The following is a 21,429-nucleotide window of genomic DNA, read 5'->3' as shown; positions in this document are numbered from 1 at the left end:
GGAGGATAATAGGAGAAGTAGTCCTGGGGAAGGGGAGTATAATAGGAGGAGTAGTCCTGGGGGGAGGTGTATAGGTGCCCAATGTGTGTGGGGGGCGTGGCCGAGCGGGGCAGACGTGGCCGAGCGGGGAGGCGTGGCCAAGGGGGCGGGGGCAAGTGTGGGGGCGGGGCCAAGGGGCAGAGTGTGAGGGGCGTGGCCCGGGGGGGCAGAGTGTGGGGGGCGTGGCCGAGGGGCAGAGTGTGGGGGCGTGGCCAAGGGGGGCAGAGTGTGGGGGCGTGGCCAAGCGGGGCAGAGGCCGATCGGGGGCGTGGCCGAGCGGGGGTCGTGGCCGAGGGGGCAACTATGCAAAGCGGTTTCCATAGTTACCCGATGTGTATCATTGTTATCAGCGTACGTGTGCCGGGAGTCGGGGTATGCTAGTAAGCATGGTACGCATCAGGTAAGTATTCAAAGAGACAGTGCTGGGTCACTTGTTGGTCTCCTGCTGTGCAGCACGCATCAGCGTGTGACAGCGGGAGACCAACGATCTGAATGGGCAGGGAGCCGGCATACGCTGGTAACCATGCTACACAATATTACCCGATGTGTACCATGGTTACCAGCGTACCCCGCACGCACGGGAGCCCACACCAGCGTACGCCGGCAACCCCAGCAATGCGAGGGTATGTGTCGGCTGGGTTGATGGCGTACGCTGGTGTGGGCTCCCGGGGCTACAGCACTCACCTGGGAGTCGGGGCTCCGTGTCGGTTCAGGGAATGTGTGCGGGGGGCGGGGCCACAGCGAGCGTGCAATGCGTGAGGAGGCCGGGGCGTGGCCGAGTTGCCAATGCGTGCAGGGGGCTGGGGCGAGAGGCCAATCCATGTGGGGGGCGGAGCCTGGGCGAGCGGCCAATCCGTGGGGGGGGGGGCGGAGCCGAGGCGAGCGGCCAATGAGACGCTTGTCACAGTAACGACAGAATTTTGGAGCAAGACAGACAGAGAGACAGAATAAGGCATTTATATATATAGATATAGTGTTGCCAATGTATGTAAGTTGCTGTGGACTTAATAGCGCTATACACATGAATAAATATTATTGTTATTATATATACTGTGTATATACTGTATATATACTTATATACTATATATATATATTTTTTTTTGTATATATATATATATATATATATATATATATACAATATATATATGTATATATATATATATACACACATATATATATATACATATATATATATATATATATATATATATACATATATACACATACATATATATATAAAAATAATGTTTTTAGGGGTTTTCTTCTTTACCCTTTCCCAATCACGCAGTTTTTGGCACTATTTTTCTCCCCTCCCCTATCCAGGTGGTATACTTTTTTATTTTTATGTCCATTTTTTTTTTTATGCAGGATGAGTTACAGTTTGAACGACTTTGTTCTTTTGATCATACATACAGTGAACTGAAAAACGTGGGGAACGGAAAAACTTTTTCTGAACATAAGACTGCATTTCTTGGTAGGAAAAACACGGCGGCACAAACACACTTTTTTTGCTCATTTTTTATGCGTTTTTTTATGCATTGAGACAGGAAATATGTTTCGAAAAGAAAACGCAGAAACGTTTCCTTGCACTAAGATCTGCAACGTGGGCACAGCACTTCAGGATTCTCATAGAGTATGCAGAGATGCAATTTTCCTTGCGGTATTGATTAAAATCTGCACGAAAAAGCCGCATGAGAAAAACCCAACGTGGGCACACAACCTAACAACATGGCAGTTCTGCCATGTGTTTTTTTTTTTATTATTTGTTTGTAATATAATATAAATGGGCACACAACATGGTTAGTATGATTACAGCAATATTAAAGCGCACGTGTGTGTGTGTGTGTGTGTATATATATATATATATATATATATATATATATATATATATATATATATACCTATGCAGAAATCCCCTCAGTCAGATAATAACAGAGTCTGGCTATGGATACAAGTTCAAGAGTGGAAGCATCATCAGCCACCTACTCTACATGGATGACATCAAGCTGTATGCGAAAAATGAACGAGACATCAGTTCATTGATCCACCTGGCCAGGATATACAGTGAAGACATTGGGATGTCCTTCGGACTGGAGAAGTGTGGCCGGCTGGTCATAAAGAGAGGCAAGGTAGTAAAGACTGATGGAGTAGAACTACAGGCAGGGCACATAGCAGATGTACAAACCTGCTACAAGTACCTTGACATCCCACAGGGATACGGTAACCATGATGAGGAGGCAAGGAAAGCGGCAACATCCAAATATCATCAAAGGGTAAGACAGGTCCTAAAGAGCCAGCTCAATAGGAAGAATAAGATCCGCGCCATCAATACATACGCTCTGCCAGTTATCAGATACCCTGCTGGCATAGTGTGCTGGCCAAAAGAAGAAATGGAAGCTGCAGCTGTGAAGACCCGGAAGCTCCTCATAATGCATGGTGGTCTCCACCCCAAGTCAAACACCCAAAGATTGTATACCAACAGAAAGGAGGGTGGTCGAGGCTTGATAGGTGTCCAAGCCACCATCATGGATGAAACAAGAAGTATCCAGGAATACATCAGAAAAATGGCACCAAAAGATGAAATGCTGAAGGAGAGCTTAAGACAGCAACAACAGTCCGAGAAGGAAGAACAAGAACATGAAGTGCCATGGCAAGACAAGCCGCTGCATGGAATGTACCATAGACAGATAATGGAGGTGGCTGACATGAAGAAATCCTACCAATGGCTGGAGAAAGCTGGACTCCAGGACAGCACAGAGGCACTAATCATAGCAGCACAAGAGCAGGCGCGAAGTACCAGATCCATAGAAGCAGGGATCTACCACACAAGACAAGACCCAAGGTGTAGACTATGTAAAGAAACCACGGAAACAATCCAACATATAGTGGAGGGATGCAAAATACAAACAGGAACAGCGTACACCGAACGCCACAACCAAGTAGCGGGAATTGTATACAGGAATATCTGTACAGTGTATGGGCTAAGTCCCCCTACGTCCAGGTGGGGACCCCAGAAAAAGTGGTGGAGAATGAAAGGGCTAAAATCCTGTGGGACTTCAAGATCCAGACGGATAAGCAAGTGGTAGCTAACCAACCAGATATCGTGATAGTAGACAAGGATCAGAAGACAGCAATGATAATAGATGTGGCAGTGCCTAATGCCAGTAACATCAGAAAGAAGGAATATGAGAAGCTGGAGAAATACCAGGGCCTTAAAGAACAACTGGAGAAGATGTGGAAGGTGAAGGTAACAGTGATTCCAGTGGTGATAGGAGCACTTGGAGCAGTGACCCCTAAGTTGGAAAAATGGCTGCAACAGATTCCAGGAGCAACATCTGAGCTCTCTGTCCAGAAAAGTGCAGTGCTGGGAACAACTAAGATCCTGCGCAGAACCCTCAAACTCCCAGGCCTCTGGTAGAGGACCCGAGAATGAGGAACGACAAATAACCACCCACACCGGGTGAGAAGGTAGTTTTTTATACATATATACACACACTGCTCTAAAAAATAAAGGGAACACTTAAACAACAAAATGGTATTTTAATGTTCCCTTTATTGTTTTTCGCAATATATATATAATTAGTGGTTAAAAGAAAAACAAAAAAAACTTTGTTAAATAAAAATAATAATTGATTTGTCACCATTTTCCGATATCTGTAATTTTTTTTATTTTTCCATCAATGGAGTCGTTTGGACCTACAATGTTTTGATCGCTTATTAATACTTTTTTTTCGGGGAAGTGCAATGGAAAAAAAAAGGATAATTCAATTTTTAGATTATCTTTCGCCGATTAAGACAAGTGTTAAATAATTTCATATGTTGATAGATCAGACTTTTAGGGACTTGATAATATTAACTATATTTCTTTCTTTTATTTTTTTATATTCCTTTATTTTTGCCAGATAATTTAATCTTTTTTTATTTTATTCAAAAAGTGAATTTTTGTTTTTTTTTAAACATTATTTTATGATTTTTTTTTCTTTCGTTATTTCAGTCCCCCTATTGGACTTGAATCTGCCATTCTTTGTTCTGTATCCTGCAAAATATCAGTATTGTTTTCTATAGGGAAAATTTCTGATATCCTATGATGCCTAAGATGGTGGCCACAGGAGGCTTCAGTAGGCCCGTGGTAGTCATGGCAACCTATTGTTTACCTGCTGTGGGGAAGAAGGCAGTGGGGGCCAAAATTGTATTGACTGCCATATAACACAGAAGGGAAGGGGTTAAACAGGTGTAGTAAAATGAAAGCTCCTTTGTGATTAGTTGTTATGAGCAATAAAAACTGTTTTGAGTTGTGGTATCTTTTGGGACATTTTTGAGGCAAATTTATCATCACCGTTACTTCAATGTTTTGTGCTGTCCATAGCAACCAATGACAGCACAGCTTTCATTTTGCCACAGCAGTTTAAGAAATGAAAGCTGCTTTCTGATTGGTTGCTATTAGCAACATGGGCCATATTAGTGCGGCCTAGAAGGATAAAGCGATTTTCTGAGTTGTATTGCATTTCACTGACCGTAAATCGTCCATAATCTTCATCAGTCTGGTCACCGACTCCACAGTGGCGTTGCGAGCATGTACGATTTTTCGCGCCCTGGAGAGTTTCTCTTCAATCTCCTTAAAGTTCTTCTTGTAGGTCCCGGCGACTCCCGTCAGGTGGATGTCCTTAGCCCGACGTACCAAATCTCGGCTTTGGGTCGCCAAGTCCTGGACAATTCGGTCCCAGTCGCCGAAGCACTCGTGACATGGCTGGCAGTCGGGGAAGTGTCCGGAAAACCCACGGGCGCACTGGTCACAGCGCACACCCGATACGCCCTGGCGACAGCTGCAATGGCCGGTGGCGCGGTTACATTGCGGTGACTGAATTCCTCGACGGTCACAATCGCAAGCTGCCAAATTTATAGAAAGTGACATGGTGAACATAGTATTTAAAGGGTATGGAAAAACATGGCTGCCATCATCCTGGAACAGCACCAACACTGGTTCACTGAGGTTGAGCTGCAGTACCACATACAACCTGGGGACAGTGGTGGCGCTGTTTGTCAGTCATACTTTTCCAACCCTAAATATCCCCTTCAATGCTACAATGTTAGATAAGGGGGGGGTCTCCACCCCAAGCCTCCCAAAACCAGAGTGACCATTGATTGGTAAAAGTCCCAAAATCCGTTTGGGGTGAATTCCCAAAGTGAGCTAACCACTTTAATAAAAAAAAAAAAGAATATATGCAAGAATATCCATTGCTTGCCAGTCCTTAAAGGGTTAGTCCAAGCTTTATCAATCCACTGGACAGATGATAACTGGAATATGGTGGGGGTCTGACTGCTGGAACCCCTATAGATCACCATTAGTCCAACATTCAGTTGGGTAGTGATCATGTAAGTACAGTCCTTCTCCATTGAGAATCTAATGGGTTAATGGCACACAGAATCGATGACTTCTCCATTCCACTGGGGGGTATGGGACCCCCAAAATGGTGATCAGTGGGGGTTCAAGTGGCCAGACTTCCACTGATTCAGCATCGCCACCTGTCCTGGACCCAGTACTGCAGCTCTGCCTTATTAAGGTTAAATAATAGAACCAAAGGGTAAAATGAGCCCAAAAGCTTACAATCTATACGAAATGGGGAAGTAATACCATGAGTAACCGGAAACTGGTATAACCGTACAATATGTGGTAGGTAACGTTACCTCTGCACTGAACGCTTGGGTTTCCCCAGTAATTCTCCTGACATTCAGTACATGTGGAGCCACCAAATCCCGCTCTGCACTGACACCGTCCCGTGAACTGAGACAAGAAGGAAGAAATATTAATGTATCCAGACTTTTTCTTAAAGTGTTTCCTGCATAGGATCTCCACCAATTAGATCGACAGAAATATAATTTAATTTCATAGCATTGGAAAAACATGTCTGCTTTCTTCCAAAACAGCGCCCCTCTTGCCTACAGCTTGTGTGTGGTATTGACACTCAGACCCATTCATGTTAGGCTAGTTTCACATTTGCGTTGAACGGTATCCGTTGCATTGCGTTGTGTGACGGATGAAACGGATGCGTTGCATATAGTGGCACAACGGATGCAACAGATTGTACGAAACAACGGAATCTGTTTTTTTGGGGGGTTTTTGTCTTTACAGTTTTACCGGCAGCAGACTATTGTGAACGATCAGCTGATCACCCGGCTGCCGGGCGATCAGCTGATCGCTCTAAAAAGCCAGCTGCCGGGCGATCAGCTGAGCGCTCTGAAAATCCGGGCGATCAGCTGAGCGCTCTGAAAAGCCGACCGCCGGGCGATCAGCTGAGCGCTCTGAAAAGCCGGGCGATCAGCTGAGCGCTCTCTGAAAAGCCGGGCGATCAGCTGAGCGCTCTCTGAAAAGCCGGGCGATCAGCTGAGCGCTCTCTGAAAAGCCGGGCGATCAGCTGAGCGCTCTCTGAAAAGCCGGGCGATCAGCTGAGCGCTCTCTGAAAAGCCGGGCGATCAGCTGAGCGCTCTCTGAAAAGCCGGGCGATCAGCTGATCGCTCTCAAAAGCCGGCTGCAGGGCGATCAGCTGAGCGCTCTGAAAAGCCGGCTGCCGAGTGATCAGCTGATCGTTCGGCCGCCGAGAATGTGTGCGGGGGGGGCGGAATGTGTGGAGCCGAGCGGGGCCATGGCGCTGAGGACGTCAGTGCCAGGTGTGTGTGTGTGTCCTCCCCGAGCAGGGACATGTCGGGCTCCCTGCACATGTAGCCAGGGTAAATATCGCAGCGTCGGCCAGCGGAAGCAACGCAGATCCATCAGTCGCAATCCGTCGTCCATACAAATCTATGGGAAGCAGCAGAATCCGTTAACGGATTCCGCTGTTTTCCAAAACGGCGGATTGCAAGTGAAGGAAAAAACTGCAAGTGTGAAAGTAGCCTTAAAAGGAGGGATTGTCTACTAGTGGACAACCGCTTAGTAATGGGAACAACACTAATATATATAGTTGTGCATATATTTCTTAGCCCTTTTTGCGTTGCTCCCCAGTTCACATACTGTCCCCCTTTGTTTTTGAGTGCATTGTGCAAGAGTTTTCGTTTACCCTTGTCTGTGCCTATTTGTGGGGTTTTCTTTACTGGGTTTCTGGTCCGCTCCCTGGGTAGGGGGAGTAGAATCAGGGACACTAGGCAGGGTCACGCTGGGGGCTCAAAAATGGCTACCATCGAGATAAGGGACAGCGCAGGGGTCCCAGTCTTAGGGTCAACTTAGGAGCCCCTATTCCAGTGGAACATGCTCCATGACAGTTTTTTACATTTTTTGCCTACACAAGCTCACTAATAAGGGATAGCCCAGTTGTGGAAAACTGTTTGATAGAGCGGAGCTGCAGTACCAGATACAACCTGTAGTCAGATGTGGCGCTGTTTCTAGAAGAACTCGGCCATCTTTCTCTAATTCCTGTATGATCCCTTTAAAACAAATCTATCTCGGTCTATCTGACCGTGGAGATCACTCTCTGGAAAAATATTTAGGAATCATATCTTTTCTTCCATTCAACTCACCTCATTACAACTCAGGCTAAAAGAATTGTGGGGGTCACAGTTACAAGGGAAGCACCCTTTTCCACTCGCTAGGTTCCAAAAGTTGGGACTACAACGGTCACAGCTTTGACCCTTGACGTTAGGAAGGCACTGGCATTGCCCGCTTGTCCTGTCGCACATGCAATCATTCCTGGAGGTGCACTGGCCGCGGTCCGTCCCAAGGTTATTACATACACACTCTGTAACAGATAACAGAGAGAATAAAAAGAGTCAGGATTTTATAATTTTAGAGATTAGAGTTCTGTTTTCCATATGCTTTGCAGAAATAAAAAGTTACAAGATGCAATTCTCCCTGCCACCACTAGGGGGAGCTGGCTGCATACAGTTTATACATTGACTTCAATAATAAATCTGTATGCAGTGATCTCCTGAGCTCCCCCTAGTGGTGGCTGCAGGTAGACAACATCTTATCATTCAAATGTGGTGAATTTGGATATTCGGAGGATACATATATTTTTTGATACTTTTGTCACTCACTTTTACAGTTGCGTCTCGAGGCGTCTCCGTAGTAGCCGACCCGGCACTGCTCGCAGAACCTCCCCTCTGTATTATACTTGCACTTGAGGCACTGTCCGCTGCGGCGGTCGCAGGAGCCAATGTCTGTCATATCAATGTTGTTGTTGCACTGGCAGGGAAGGCAGCGTCCGCCAACCTGAAAGGGATTTCCATAGAAGCCGGGAGCGCACTCCTCACAGCGAGAACCTGGAGATGAGAACCTCATGTTATTGACAGTATGGGTGAAAGGGTTAAATTAAACCAGGACAAATAAGACTATGGCTGCCATCTGCCTCGAATTGCTGCCATTTCTTTTTTATTCTGTTCAAGGCCTGTAATGGAAATGTCTCGAGGTGCTCAAAAATTCAATCAGGTTTGCAGTTTTGGCAACAGTTGCTGCCGCATTGTGCCGCAGCGAAGCCACCAACAACGATGGAGCTCTCCCGCTCCGCTGACATTTTCCTTCAGTGCAGTCTGTAATAACAGATTGGTACAAAAAGAGAAAATTGCAAGCAACTGTGACTGACGTGTAGCCCCCTGCCATCTGACATGAAGCCGATTATTGGCTGTATATTTTCTTGAGCTTCTGTTCAGGGCTTGCTTCCCAAGGTGCAACCAAAATCATATTGTTTTTTGTTCTAAATGCAAGTATTTGAGAATAAAAATTATTTTTGCAATTGTGCTTCTTTAAAAATGTTGCACCCCTTGCCTTTTACAGCCTCCGGCACTGCCTATTGCTGGCCACATAATGAGCCAACTGAGAATCTGTCAGCGAGAGTTCATTCTGACTTGGTTCTCTTGTCTGTCTTTTTATGAGCGCCTCTGATTTATGACCACAGACCACATCAAAGTTGTGCAGGAAACAAAGAAACGTTGCAAAATAAAGTTCTAATGAAGCATAATCGCAAAAATGTTTTTTTTTTTAACTTTATAAATATGCATTTAATAATATAAAAATAATGAAATAATAAAAAAGATATAATATATACATAAAGTAAAAAAATATATATATATATATTTTTTTTTACTTTATGTATGTGTGTGTATATATATATGATAAAATGAAAATTCGATAATATCTATCGATATCGTGTATATATATATATATATATATATATATATATATATATATATGATCATAATGAAAGTTAGTTAGATATATCTCTATATATATATATATATATATATATATATATATATATATCTAAATTAAAAAATACATGTATATATAAAATAATATAAAAATAAAGTATAGATTTAAAATAAAAATTATATATAAATGATACATATTATATTATTTTATTATATATATATATATATATATATATAATTTTTATATATGTGTGTGTGTGTGTGTGTTTTTATTTTGTTACTTAAATGTATGTTTTTCATGTTAAAATCATGTATATAGTAACCAATGGTGCACGGCCTCTTTTAGAGTCAAATTATATCCAGTGGGGAGGGGGTAGTACAATATTTAATTTTTATCTCACTTAGCAAGAATGGTAATACCACCCCAGTGTTTTGGCTGAGCATATAGGCAGTAGGGGTTAAAGGGTCAAGCATTACCCCCATGGACGTTCCTAAAATGTACTACCACCTGTGTTCTCTCATTTTTTTGTGGCAGCTCTACTTAGGAGGTCTTGAGATACAAACCTTTGGAACTGTCTTGTGTCCTTGGCCAAAGTGGGCACATATCCTGGAACAGGCCCAAAACTCTTACTTTTACCCATCTCAAATTTCCTAGTGTCCTGGTCCTACAGATCTGCTTGGTGAGGGTATATAGATGATTTCCATTGCTATGTACCATCAGGGTCTACAGAGGGGAACGGGTTGACACAATTGTGGGCGGAACGGTGGCTCAGTGGTTAGCACTTTAGTCTTGTGGTGGCTCAGTGGTTAGCACTGCAGTCTTGTGGTGGCTCAGTGGTTAGCACTGCAGTCTTGTGGTGGCTCAGTGGTTAGCACTACAGCCTTGCAGCGCTGGGGTCCTTGGATCTAGTCCCACTAAGGACACCATCTGCAAGGAGTTTGTATGTTCTCCCCGTGTTTGCGTGGGTTTCCTCCGGGTTCTCCAGTTTCCTCCCACACTCCAAAAACATACTAATAGGGACTTTAGATTGTGAGCCCCAATGGGGACAGTGTTACCAATGTATGTAAAGTGCTGTGGAATTAATAGCGCTATATAAATGAATAAAATTATTATTATTATTATTATTATTATTATTAATTGTGAGCATATGGCTTATTTTTGGAAACTGGGCTGGGAAAAAAAGTAAGAGCAACCCCCAGGACACAGCACAATGCCAATTACACAGTACTATGCACCCCAACATATATGTGACATTTATCATATTGCATTTAGTACATTGGGCAACATGTCTTATGCAAAATGTGACTCAAGCCTCACAGCACTGCTGATGGGCATCAATGGTGGGCAGAATATGGTAGAAGGAGCCATAGGCAAACAGACAGCAAACCATTAGGGCAATGATATCAGCCTTGACATCCCCCAGGACCCTTGGAAATGTACCTCTTATGGTCCACGGGACCTGTCTGCATATTGGCTTAGTCTGGCAGCATTTGGGTCCAGTAGATACTAGGAATAAAACACGTCTCAGGTAGCGGTGATCTTATGATATAGATGGAGGCGTGTGATAGAGTTCAGCCAGATAGGACATATAATTGGTGACGTGTGTATGGTCCTCAGCCAAACTGTGATCCCTGGAGTGATCAGAAGTGCCTATAATTCAGCCAAACGTGGTACGTGGGTGCATAATCTAAAGAGCGACGCTGCTTATATCAGCCGAATTCTTCTCCTTGTAGATGGGTCCAGAAAGGAGAAAACTTATATCATCCATTAGTAGTAAGTATGGATGATTGTCACTGAGTCACTCGGGCTTCTTTATATCTATTGAGCCCAATTTCAATTTTTGTTTGTAGTCAGTGCCGCCATGTTATAGGAAAGGGAATAGCACCAGGCCTTGACCTCCAGAAGATCGTTTCTATGTGGAACAATTCTCCGTTTTCATTGAATCAGGATGGGAAGACATTTATTAGGCAGCACTGCCTCTGCAAAATGTGTGTCAATGGGAAATCTATAAGATGTGTCATCAGAAAATGAGCTATTGTGTAAATCAGGTTTTTTTATTAAATATATTTAATTTTTTTTTTCATATCTCTATCATATGTATTAGAATCCTTGCATTATTCGTGCTGGCCACTCAGCCTTATATTAGACTCATGGATTCCTGTTCTGAACAGAAAACTTTCCAGCAGTCTCATTATCACTACAGACAGGATGACGATGACTGAAAGAAAAACCCCAATATATACAGTAGATAGCACAGGATCCACCATTCACAATAGATGTCACAGCTCACCTCCTCCTCCAAATACAATGACTGATAACACCTCTATATACAGTAGATAACACAGGATCCAACATACAGAATAGGTGATGTCTCAGCTCACCTCCTCCTCCACATACAATGACTAATAACACCTCTATATACAGTAGATAACACAGAATTCACCAGTCACAGTAGGTGATGTCACAGCTCACCTCCTCCTCCACATACAATGACTGATAACTCCTCTATATACAGTAGATAACACAGGATCCAACATACAGAATAGGTGATATCATGGCTTACCTCCTCTTTCTGTACAATGACTGATAGAACCTATATATACAGCAGATAACACAGAATAACCATTGACAATAAGTGATGACACAGCTCACCTACTCTTCCTACTGAACAATAATTGATAACTCACAATAGGTGATATCACAGCTTACCTCCTCATCCTATAAAATGACTGATAACACCTCTATATACAGTAGATAGCATAGGATCCACCTTTCACAACAGGGGATATCACAGCTCAACTCCTCCTGTGCAATGACTGATATCTACTGTATATAGAGGTGTTATCAGTCATTGTATAGGATGTGGAGGTAAGCTGTGATATCATCTATTTTGAGTTTTCAATCTTTGTACAGTAGGAAGAGTAGGTGAGCTGTGTCATCACTTATTGTCAATGGTTAACGCTCTATTATCTGTTGTATATAGAGGTGTTATCAGTCATTGTACAGGGGAGAAGGTGAGCTCAAACATCACCTATTGTGAATGGGGGATCCTGTGTTAACACCTATATATACAGTAGATAACACAGGATCCCCAATTTACAATAGGTGATGTCTCAGCTCACCTCCTCCTCCTGTACAATGACTGATAGCACCTCTATATGCAGCAGATAACACAGCGTTAACCATTGACAATAAGTGATGACACAGCTCACCTACTCTTCCTACTGTACAATGTTTGATAACTCACAATAGGTGATATCACAGCTTACCTCCTCATCCTATACAATGACTGATAACACCTCTATATACAGTAGATAGCATGGGATCCACCTTTCACAATAGGGGATATCACAGCTCACCTCCTCCTTCTGTACAATGACTGATTATAGAGGTGTTATCAATCATTGTACAGAAGGAGGAGGGGAGCTGTGATATCACCCATTGTGAAAGGTGGGTCTTATGTCATCTACTGTATATAGAGGTATTATCAGTCATTGTAGAGGAGGAGGAGGGGAGCTGTGATATCACCGATTGTGAAAGGTGTGTCTTATGTCATCTACTGTATATAGAGGTGTTTACAGTAGATGACATAAGACTCACCTTTCACAATGGGTGATATCACAGCTCCCCTCCTCCTCCTGTATAATGACTGATACCACCTCTATATACAGTAGATGACATAAGACACACCTTTCACAATGGGTGATATCACAGCTCCCCTCCTCCTCCTGTACAATGACTGATACCACCTCTATATACAGTAGATGACATAAGACCCACCTTTCACAATGGGTGATGTCACAGCTCACCTTCTCCTTCTGTATAATGACTGATACCACCTCTATATACAGTAGATAACACAGGATCCACCATTCACAATGGGTGATGTCACAGCTCACCTTCTCCTTCTGTATAATGACTGATAACACCTCTATATACAGTAGATAACACAGGATCCACCATTCACAATGGGTGATTTCACAGATCACCTTCTCCCTCTCCCAGATTACAGCATACTTAATGCTTCTATACAGACAAATAGTGTCTGGTTCAGTCTATTCGTACTAGTGTTCATGTGAAGAGGAGGTCGGGGTGTAATATTTGGCCTCGTGGCTTCATATCTTGACTTAACCATTCGGTCATTTTCTGATGGCACATTGTGTTTATCTTCAGGCGTCTGGACCAGATGAACTTGTGGTTTTCGGACTTTATTCGACCTCTTGAGGTACAATCGTATTGATTAGGTGTTTAGAGGTGTGACGGAGAAGCTTTAGTAGAGCGGTTACTACACGGTGATTACTATTTAGTGAATGGATAGCTCCAGATGAAGAAGCAGATTGGGTTACACAAAAGCCGAGTGTGGAAATAATGGCACCGAGCTGCCCAAGGATCCCAGCTACACAGAAATCCCCCATCACTTTGGGTTTGGTTCCAGTGGTGGGGTCATTGCTGGATCCCAGGTAGGTGGGTTTTGGTCAATATTGGCAGTGGGTTGTTACGGTTGATGGTGACCTGACCACACCAAGCTTAGCGTACAACCTCTCCAGTGGTTGATGGCCCTAATGGTTTCTCATTTAGATAAGGGAACAAGTTAGGTGCCCATTTATAATCTGTGCTCGTAGCCGAGACCGGTCTCCCCCCCCAGCAGGTGTGAAGGAAAGCCATGCATCGGGGTGGGTGACAAGGCAGGGAAGCCATTTACTCACGCCGGGCCCCTCCTGACCTCTTTACCAGTCCTGAGAAGAGAAATGATAAGAAATACTGCACAATGGTCCACAGATGATGAATCCCGCAGAACACACTCTCTGGGGTATTAGTTATAGGAGAAATCTTGGCCAGGTTTGTTCACATTTCGGATCTGTCACATGAAGAACACCGATGGCGGCCATTGCACCCCATTCACTTGGGATGACGTCTGTCGGGTTCATCATTGTACCGCATGATGTTCAGTTTTTAACAGGATCTGACAGAATTTGTGATGGAGCCTTATAGATTTATACTGTACCTATCGGCACCTTGTACTCCTTCCTTTAAGTAGGCCGTACCGTACCTACACTTGTATGACTTTAATATGTCCTTGACTTTCCTCGATGCTTCCGTCTTGAGGCTTGTTTTATAAAAAAAAAAGGGGCTCTGGGAAATAAAAAAAAGTGTCTACCCTCTGCCCCTCTGCCCTGAACTTATTTAGACCATTTTTTATCTCAACTTCAAAAGCTATGTATATAAAATAATACTGCCATTCAGTGCCTAAATAATACTCATATACAATATCCATGTAATACTGCCATACACAGCTCACATAATACCACTGTATGGTGCCCAAACAAACTATATTACTCCCTGTATAGATGACATTTTACTGCCAAGTAGTTCCCCAATAATACCAACATACAATGCTTGAATAATACTCCTACACAGTAACACTGCCATATACAGCCCACATAATACCACCATATAGTGAACAAATAAACAATATATTACTCACTATATAAATCACATTTTACTGCCATATAGCTCCCAAATAATACCAGCTTACAATGCCTAAATATTACTCCTATACAGTATCCATGTAATATTGCCATATACAGCTTACATAATGCCACCGTATAGTTCCCAAACAAACAATATATTATTCACTGTACAGATCACATTATACTGCCATGTAGTTCCCAAATACTACCAACCTATAATAATCCTATACAGTGTGCATATAACACTATCATACACAGCCCACATAATACCACCTTATATTACACAAATAATATACTAATTACTAGAGAGCTCACATTTTATTGCCATAGAGTTTCTAAATAATACCGACATACAATGTGTAAATAATATTTCTATACAGTGTCCATGTAATACTCCCATATACAGCTCACATAATACTACCATATAGTGCCAAACAAACAATTTATTGCGTACTGTACAGATCACATACTGCCATGTAGTGTACAAATAATACCAACATACAATGCCTAAATAATACACCTATACACTGTGAATGTAACACTGCATTATACAGCCCACATAGTATCACCGTATAGTGCACAAATAATGTATTAATTACTAGAGAGCTCACATTTAATCGCCATATGGTTTCCAAATAATACTGACACACAGTGTCTAAATAATATTCCTATACAGCGTTCATGTAATACTGCCGTATGCAGCCCATATAATACCACTGTATAGTGCTCAAACAATATATTACTCACTGTACAGATAACATTTTACGCCATGTAGTTCCCAAGTAATGCCAACATGCAATGCCTAAATAATACTCCTATACAGTGTGCATGAAACACTGTATAATACCACTATATAGTGTACAAATACTATATTAATTACTAGAGAGTTCACATTTTATCGCCATAGAGTTTCCAAATAATAGTGACACACAGTGTCTAAATAATACTGATATACAGTGCACATGTAATACATTGACCACATACAGTTTACATAATACCACCAATTAGTGCCTAAATCATATATTAATTACTACAGCACTCAGTTTATTGCCATGTAGTTCCCAAATAATACCAACGTGTAAAACCTAAATACTCCTATACAATGTACATGTAACACTGCCATATACAGCCCACATAATACCACCATATCGTACACAAATAATATATTATTTACTACAGAGCACACATTTTATCACCATAGAGTTCCCAAATAATACAGACACAGTGTCTAAATAATACTTCTATATAGTGCCCATGTAATACACATGTCATATACAGCCCACATAATACCACCATATCGTACACAAATATATTATTTACTATAGAGCACACATTTTATCACCATAGAGTTCCCAAATACTGACACACATTGTCTAAATAATACTTCTATATAGTGCCCATGTAATACACATGTCATACAGTATATAGCCCGCATAATACCACTAATTAGTGCCTAAATAATATATTAATTGCTACAGAGCTCACAGTTTACTGCCACGTAGCTCTCATACAATGCCAGCACACTGTACTCCTACAGTCCGTGTAATACCGCCATAACCTACCCACATAATACCACCGTAAAGTTACCTATATAGCTCATATTATTCTGCCTTTTATCGCCTAAATAAAACTAACAATTAATGGAAAAAAAGCTGATGGTTTGAGGGTAAATTTTAGTCTCCGGTCGTTCTAGGGGTCCCTGGGCACAAGGGTGATTTTGGGGCTGTTAGAGTGGTTGCTACCTATCGGCCGGCTCTTCCCCCGGATGGGCGGACTCACCTGTATAGCCCTGGTTACAGTTACAGATGACTTGTCGTGATCGGGGGTCTTGATGACAGGATACCGCAAAATGTCTCCCACTGTTAGGACCTTCAGGGCACGGGCACGGCCGGCAGTGATCACCAGATCCTAGCACCGGATTTCCAAAGAATCCGGCTGTACACCTAGAAGGAAATAGACACAAAGACACTTGGAATTATGGACGGGGTTACACAGCCGGCCCCTGCCACTAACAGCAGCGATCAGAGCTAGCTCTGATCTCTGCTGTTTATCATTTATATGCTGCAGTGAATCTTCCTTAAGACATGCAATCCAGGAGGGGGAACCGTTCCAATGCCCATTGATCTTCCTGTGAGGCAATAGTGGGTACCGATGTGCTGCACCGGCAGCTGGGGGCCTCCTTGGTCCTCCTGTGAAGCCCAGCACATGGCTGGTCTTCATAGGAAGTCATTACTTTCAGCATATACTGCAATGCTAATACTAATATATTGATCAAATCGGCTGTAGCATCTCAGCACTACTACTGCTTTTTCATTATCTCATCACCTCTCGCATCGGTCTCCGGTGGTGCTGTCTCGACAGTTCAGGCAGGCCCCCGTCTTCTGGTCGCACTCCTCTGAATGGCCGTTACACAGGCATTTCCTGCAGTTTGGGAAGCCCCAGTGGCCCGGTTGGCATCGATCACACTTTGGTCCGTAGGCTCCGGTCCGACACGGGCACTGCCCGTTATACTGATCGCAGAAGTTGTGGCTGGATCCCTCCGGGTTACAGTCGCAGCCTGCGGTGTATTATAAGGACGTCACATAACACACAGCACAGACACGCAGCGCAGTACTAGCTTCCTAGGGACAATTACTTTTACAGCCGGCCGGTCCGAATCCATGAGTCCCAGGGGCGCATCGGTCACAGCGACGTCCGATTACGTTGGGTTTACACCGGCATTGTCCATCATGGGGGTCACATTCTGAACTCAGCGATCCTTGAGGGTCACAGCTGCAGGCTGGGGAAGGCAATAGGAATATTTAGCAACACAAAAGTTCTGCTGTCTTCCAGAAAACAGCGCCACTCCTGGACACAGGATGTGTCTGGTATTGCACCACAGCGCCGGTGGAGTGAATGGGTCCAACCTGTGGACTGGGGTGGTATAAATTTCCTATAAACCCCCACCACCTTTACCACCCTGTGGCATGCAGACAGACAATAACAGTATCGGACATGGTGCCGGTATAAGAGTTCTGCTCTGTACATCATTCGTAGATGCCGGCTGTATTATACAGCAGTCACCTTGCTCTAACGCCCAGTATTGGAGATAACGCCAACCCCCTTAGATGCTATGGTCAATTCCTGACCACAGCGTCAAAGCGGTTAGACAGAAAAAGGGTGAAGGATCATCACAACATGATCGTACTTGTATTTTCTCTGTCCAGTGCTGCTGTATGGACTGGGCTCCTTACACAGATATTGTCTGTGTTATACAGCCGGCAGCTGCCTCTAACAGTGTCCAGAGCTAGCTCTGATCGCTGCTGTTTAACCATTTTGATGCCTCTTACTGTGACATGGTTCTAAACGGTCAAACAAATCACAGAAAAAACGATCAAAGGGGAGTAGCCCGAAAATATAATCACAGAAAAAATACTCCTAAAAATTTTTTCGTTAAACTTTTATTAAATATCAATATATTGAAACATAAAGTGAGGGGGGGGTGTTCAGAAAAATATAAAATACCCTAAGGGCCTAAAGTACAATATAAAATACAGTCTAGTGGACCGGCCAGCGGTATATCCCAGCAAATGGTGGGAAAGGCTTATATCGCTCCACCAGTCAACTTTACAAATGCTGATACATCAATTTTTTAACATTCATTGCAGAAACATTTTTAATATACAATTATTATCATCCACATCCAATAATTAACCATGCATTGAAAAAGAGACTTACATAAAATGTATATTTATAGATAGATTTGGCATATATCTCTCAAATACAGAAACTTGAACTATATGTATTATTGGTAGGACAGTGTAAGAAGATATAATTATAGGGTACTGTAGTGGGATAAAACATACAGTATTATTTTTATGTCAAAAAAAAGCATAAACAAGTTAGCCCCAAGAAATATTACCCAACGCGTTTCGCCTCCTTGGGTGGAGGTTCATCAGGGGTATAAATATTACATATGTTCCATAGTGTATCACACGTTGTAATATATCAGTTTAGATTCTCGTTCTTCAAATAAAGATATTTTTACAATGTAATAGAATTCAATAGTGGGACCTCTTTTCCATTCATAAAGATAGCCTCACTCTGATGAAATATTTCACAACAGAGGGCTCTGATCTGGTTTGGTTTTTGACAGGAGAGGAGGACTTTTATCCACAGCCTTACATCCTTACAATCAGCTGAAGGGGACTTCTGTGGTTATTTAAACCCTCCATCCCCCTTTTGTCTCTTCTTATCAATATAAGAAGCAGACTTACTTCTGATGAAACATGCAGAATGTTTTTCCTGAATGGATTTATAAAAACAACTGATTAACCATTGAAGGGTTCACTGACCTGTTATGGGCTGAGAGCCCTCTGTTGTGAAATATTTCATCAGAGTGAGGCTATCTTTATGAATGGAAAAGAGGTCCCACTATTGAATTCTATTACATTGTAAAAATATCTTTATTTGAAGAATGAGAATCTAAACTGATATATTACAACGTGTGATACACTATGGAACATATGTAATATTTATACCCCTGATGAAGCTCTACCCAAGGAGGCGAAACGCGTTGGGTAATATTTCTTGGGGCTAACTTGTTTATGCTTTTTTTGACATAAAAAGAATACTGTATGTTTATTTTATCTCACTACAGTACTCTATAATTATATCTTCTTACACTGTCCTACCAATAATACATATAAAAATAGCAACAAAAAGAGGACAATGTCCTCCAAAAATTAAGTATTACTCACAGCAAGTTGGGCTGCAGTGTGTACATCGCCCAGGCCAAAAGCTAATGCTCTACCAGGATACAGCTAAACCCCCACTAATGTGGAAGCATCACAGGTGCAGGAGAAGCAATTCACACACACACCTCCATGGAATGGAGGGGGGCGAATGCTAGATCATAAAACTGCACACTAGTGGCTTGCATAGAGCGCTGTTCACATGCAGACATGAGGTTCCCGTGACGAGGGTGTAGGCTTACGTTTTATGGCCATAAATACCAACAAAAACCTCATATTTTTTTGTTTGTACAGGATACAGCCAGGCCCCTTTCTGTTGGGCCTTGCATTGTAGAATGTCTGTCCGTGCATCATACACAGGTGGGGTACGGCTTGGCAGCCCGCCTGATCTAATAGAAGGGCGTCACCTAATAGGCTGCGGGTTTGTGACTGTGCCATCTGCATGTGAACAGCGCTCTATGCAAGTCACTAGTGTGCAGTTTTATGATCTAGCATTCGCCCCCCTCCATTCCATGGAGGTGTGTGTGTGATCTGCTCCTCCTGCACCTCTGATGCTTCCACTTTAGTGGGGGTTTAGCTGTATCCTGGTAGAGTACTAGTTTTTGGCCTGGACGATATACACACTACAGCCCATCCTGCTGTGAGCAATAATACATATACAGTCATATGAAAAAGTTTGGGCACCCCTATTAATGTTAACCTTTTTTCTTTATAACAATTTGGGGTTTTGCAGCAGCTATTTCAGTTTCATATATCTAATAACTGATGGACTGAGTAATATTTCTGGATTGAAATGAGGTTTATTGTACTAACAGAAAATGTGCAATCCGCATTTAAACAAAATTTGACCGGTGCAAAAGTATGGGCGACGTTATCAATTTCTTGATTTGAACACTCCTAACTACTTTTTGCTGACTTACTAAAGCACTAAATTGGTTTTGTAACCTCATTGAGCTTTGAACTTCATAGGCAGGTATATCCAATCATGAGAAAAGGTATTTAAGGTGGCCATTTGCAAGTTGTTCTCCTATTTGAATCTCCTATGAAGAGTGGCATTATGGGCTCCTCAAAACAACTCTCAAATGATCTGAAAACAAAGATTATTCAACATAGTTGTTAAGGGGAAAGATACAAAAAGTTGTCTCAGAGATTTAAACTGTCAGTTTCCACTGTGAGGAACATAGTAAGGAAATGGAAGAACACAGGTACAGTTCTTGTTAAGCCCAGAAGTGGCAGGCCAAGAAAAATATCAGAAAGGCAGAGAAGAAGAATGGTGAGAACAGTCAAGGACAATCCACAGACCACCTGCAAAGACCTGCAGCATCATCTTGCTGCAGATGGTGTCAATGTGCATCGGTCAACAATACAGCGCACGTTGCACAAGGAGAAGCTGTATGGGAGAGTGATGCGAAAGAAGCCATTTCTGCAAGCACACCACAAACAGAGTCGCCTGAGGTATGCAAAAGCACATTTGGACAAGCCAGTTACATTTTGGAAGAAGGTCCTGTGGACTGATGAGACAAAGATTGAGTTGTTTGGTCATACAAAAAGGCATTATGCATGGAGGCAAAAAAAACGTTCCAAGAAAAGCACTTGCTACACACAGTAAAATTTGGTGGAGGTTCCATCATGCTTTGGGGCTGTGTGGCCAATGCCGGCACTGGGAATCTTGTTAAAGTTGAGGGTCGCATGGATTCAACTCAGTATCAGCAGATTCTTGACAATAATGTGCAAGAATCAGTGACGAAGTTGAAGTTATGTAGGGGATGGATATTTCAGCAAGACAATGATCCAAAACACCACTCCAAATCTACACAGGCATTCATGCAGAGGAACAATTACAATGTTCTGGAATGGCATCCCAGTCCCCAGACCTGAATATCATTGAACATCTGTGGGATGATGTGAAGCGGCTGTCCATGCTCGGCGACCATCAAACGTAACTGAACTGGAATTGTTTTGTAAACAGGAATGGTCACATATACCTTCATCCAGGATCCAGGAACTCATTAAAAGCTACAGGAAGCGACTAGAGGCTGTGATTTTTGCA

The 21,429-nt window shown here is 42.7% G+C and overlaps 1 protein-coding gene and 1 long non-coding RNA gene across 4 annotated transcripts in view; one reads left to right on the top strand and one right to left on the bottom strand.

The window, feature by feature from the left end:
- The window catches only part of LAMB2 (laminin subunit beta 2), a 123,214-nt gene that overhangs the window by 17,736 nt on the left and 84,049 nt on the right, over positions 1-21,429 (bottom strand). Inside the window, exons 19-27 of one of the 3 annotated variants that reach the window (XM_075321471.1) lie at positions 17,282-17,425; positions 16,972-17,203; positions 16,426-16,589; positions 13,882-13,911; positions 10,616-10,681; positions 8,065-8,289; positions 7,549-7,766; positions 5,725-5,821; positions 4,554-4,926 (exon numbers count right to left, since the gene is read on the bottom strand). In XM_075321471.1, the coding sequence (XP_075177586.1) occupies positions 4,554-4,926; positions 5,725-5,821; positions 7,549-7,766; positions 8,065-8,289; positions 10,616-10,681; positions 13,882-13,911; positions 16,426-16,589; positions 16,972-17,203; positions 17,282-17,425 (1,549 nt within the window). The remainder of the gene's footprint in view (positions 1-4,553; positions 4,927-5,724; positions 5,822-7,548; positions 7,767-8,064; positions 8,290-10,615; positions 10,682-13,881; positions 13,912-16,425; positions 16,590-16,971; positions 17,204-17,281; positions 17,426-21,429) is intronic. The other 2 variants (XM_075321472.1, XM_075321473.1) reach the window with 2 other exon arrangements.
- LOC142249674 (uncharacterized) overlaps positions 1-21,429 on the top strand; it is a 72,774-nt gene that overhangs the window by 25,841 nt on the left and 25,504 nt on the right. The window lies entirely within an intron of this gene.

The sequence above is a fragment of the Anomaloglossus baeobatrachus genome, chromosome 8, assembly GCF_048569485.1.
Source record: "Anomaloglossus baeobatrachus isolate aAnoBae1 chromosome 8, aAnoBae1.hap1, whole genome shotgun sequence".
Classification (NCBI taxonomy): domain Eukaryota; kingdom Metazoa; phylum Chordata; class Amphibia; order Anura; family Aromobatidae; genus Anomaloglossus; species Anomaloglossus baeobatrachus.
The sequence above is the reverse complement of the archived record's forward strand: the minus strand, read 5'-3'. Positions and strand labels throughout refer to the sequence as shown.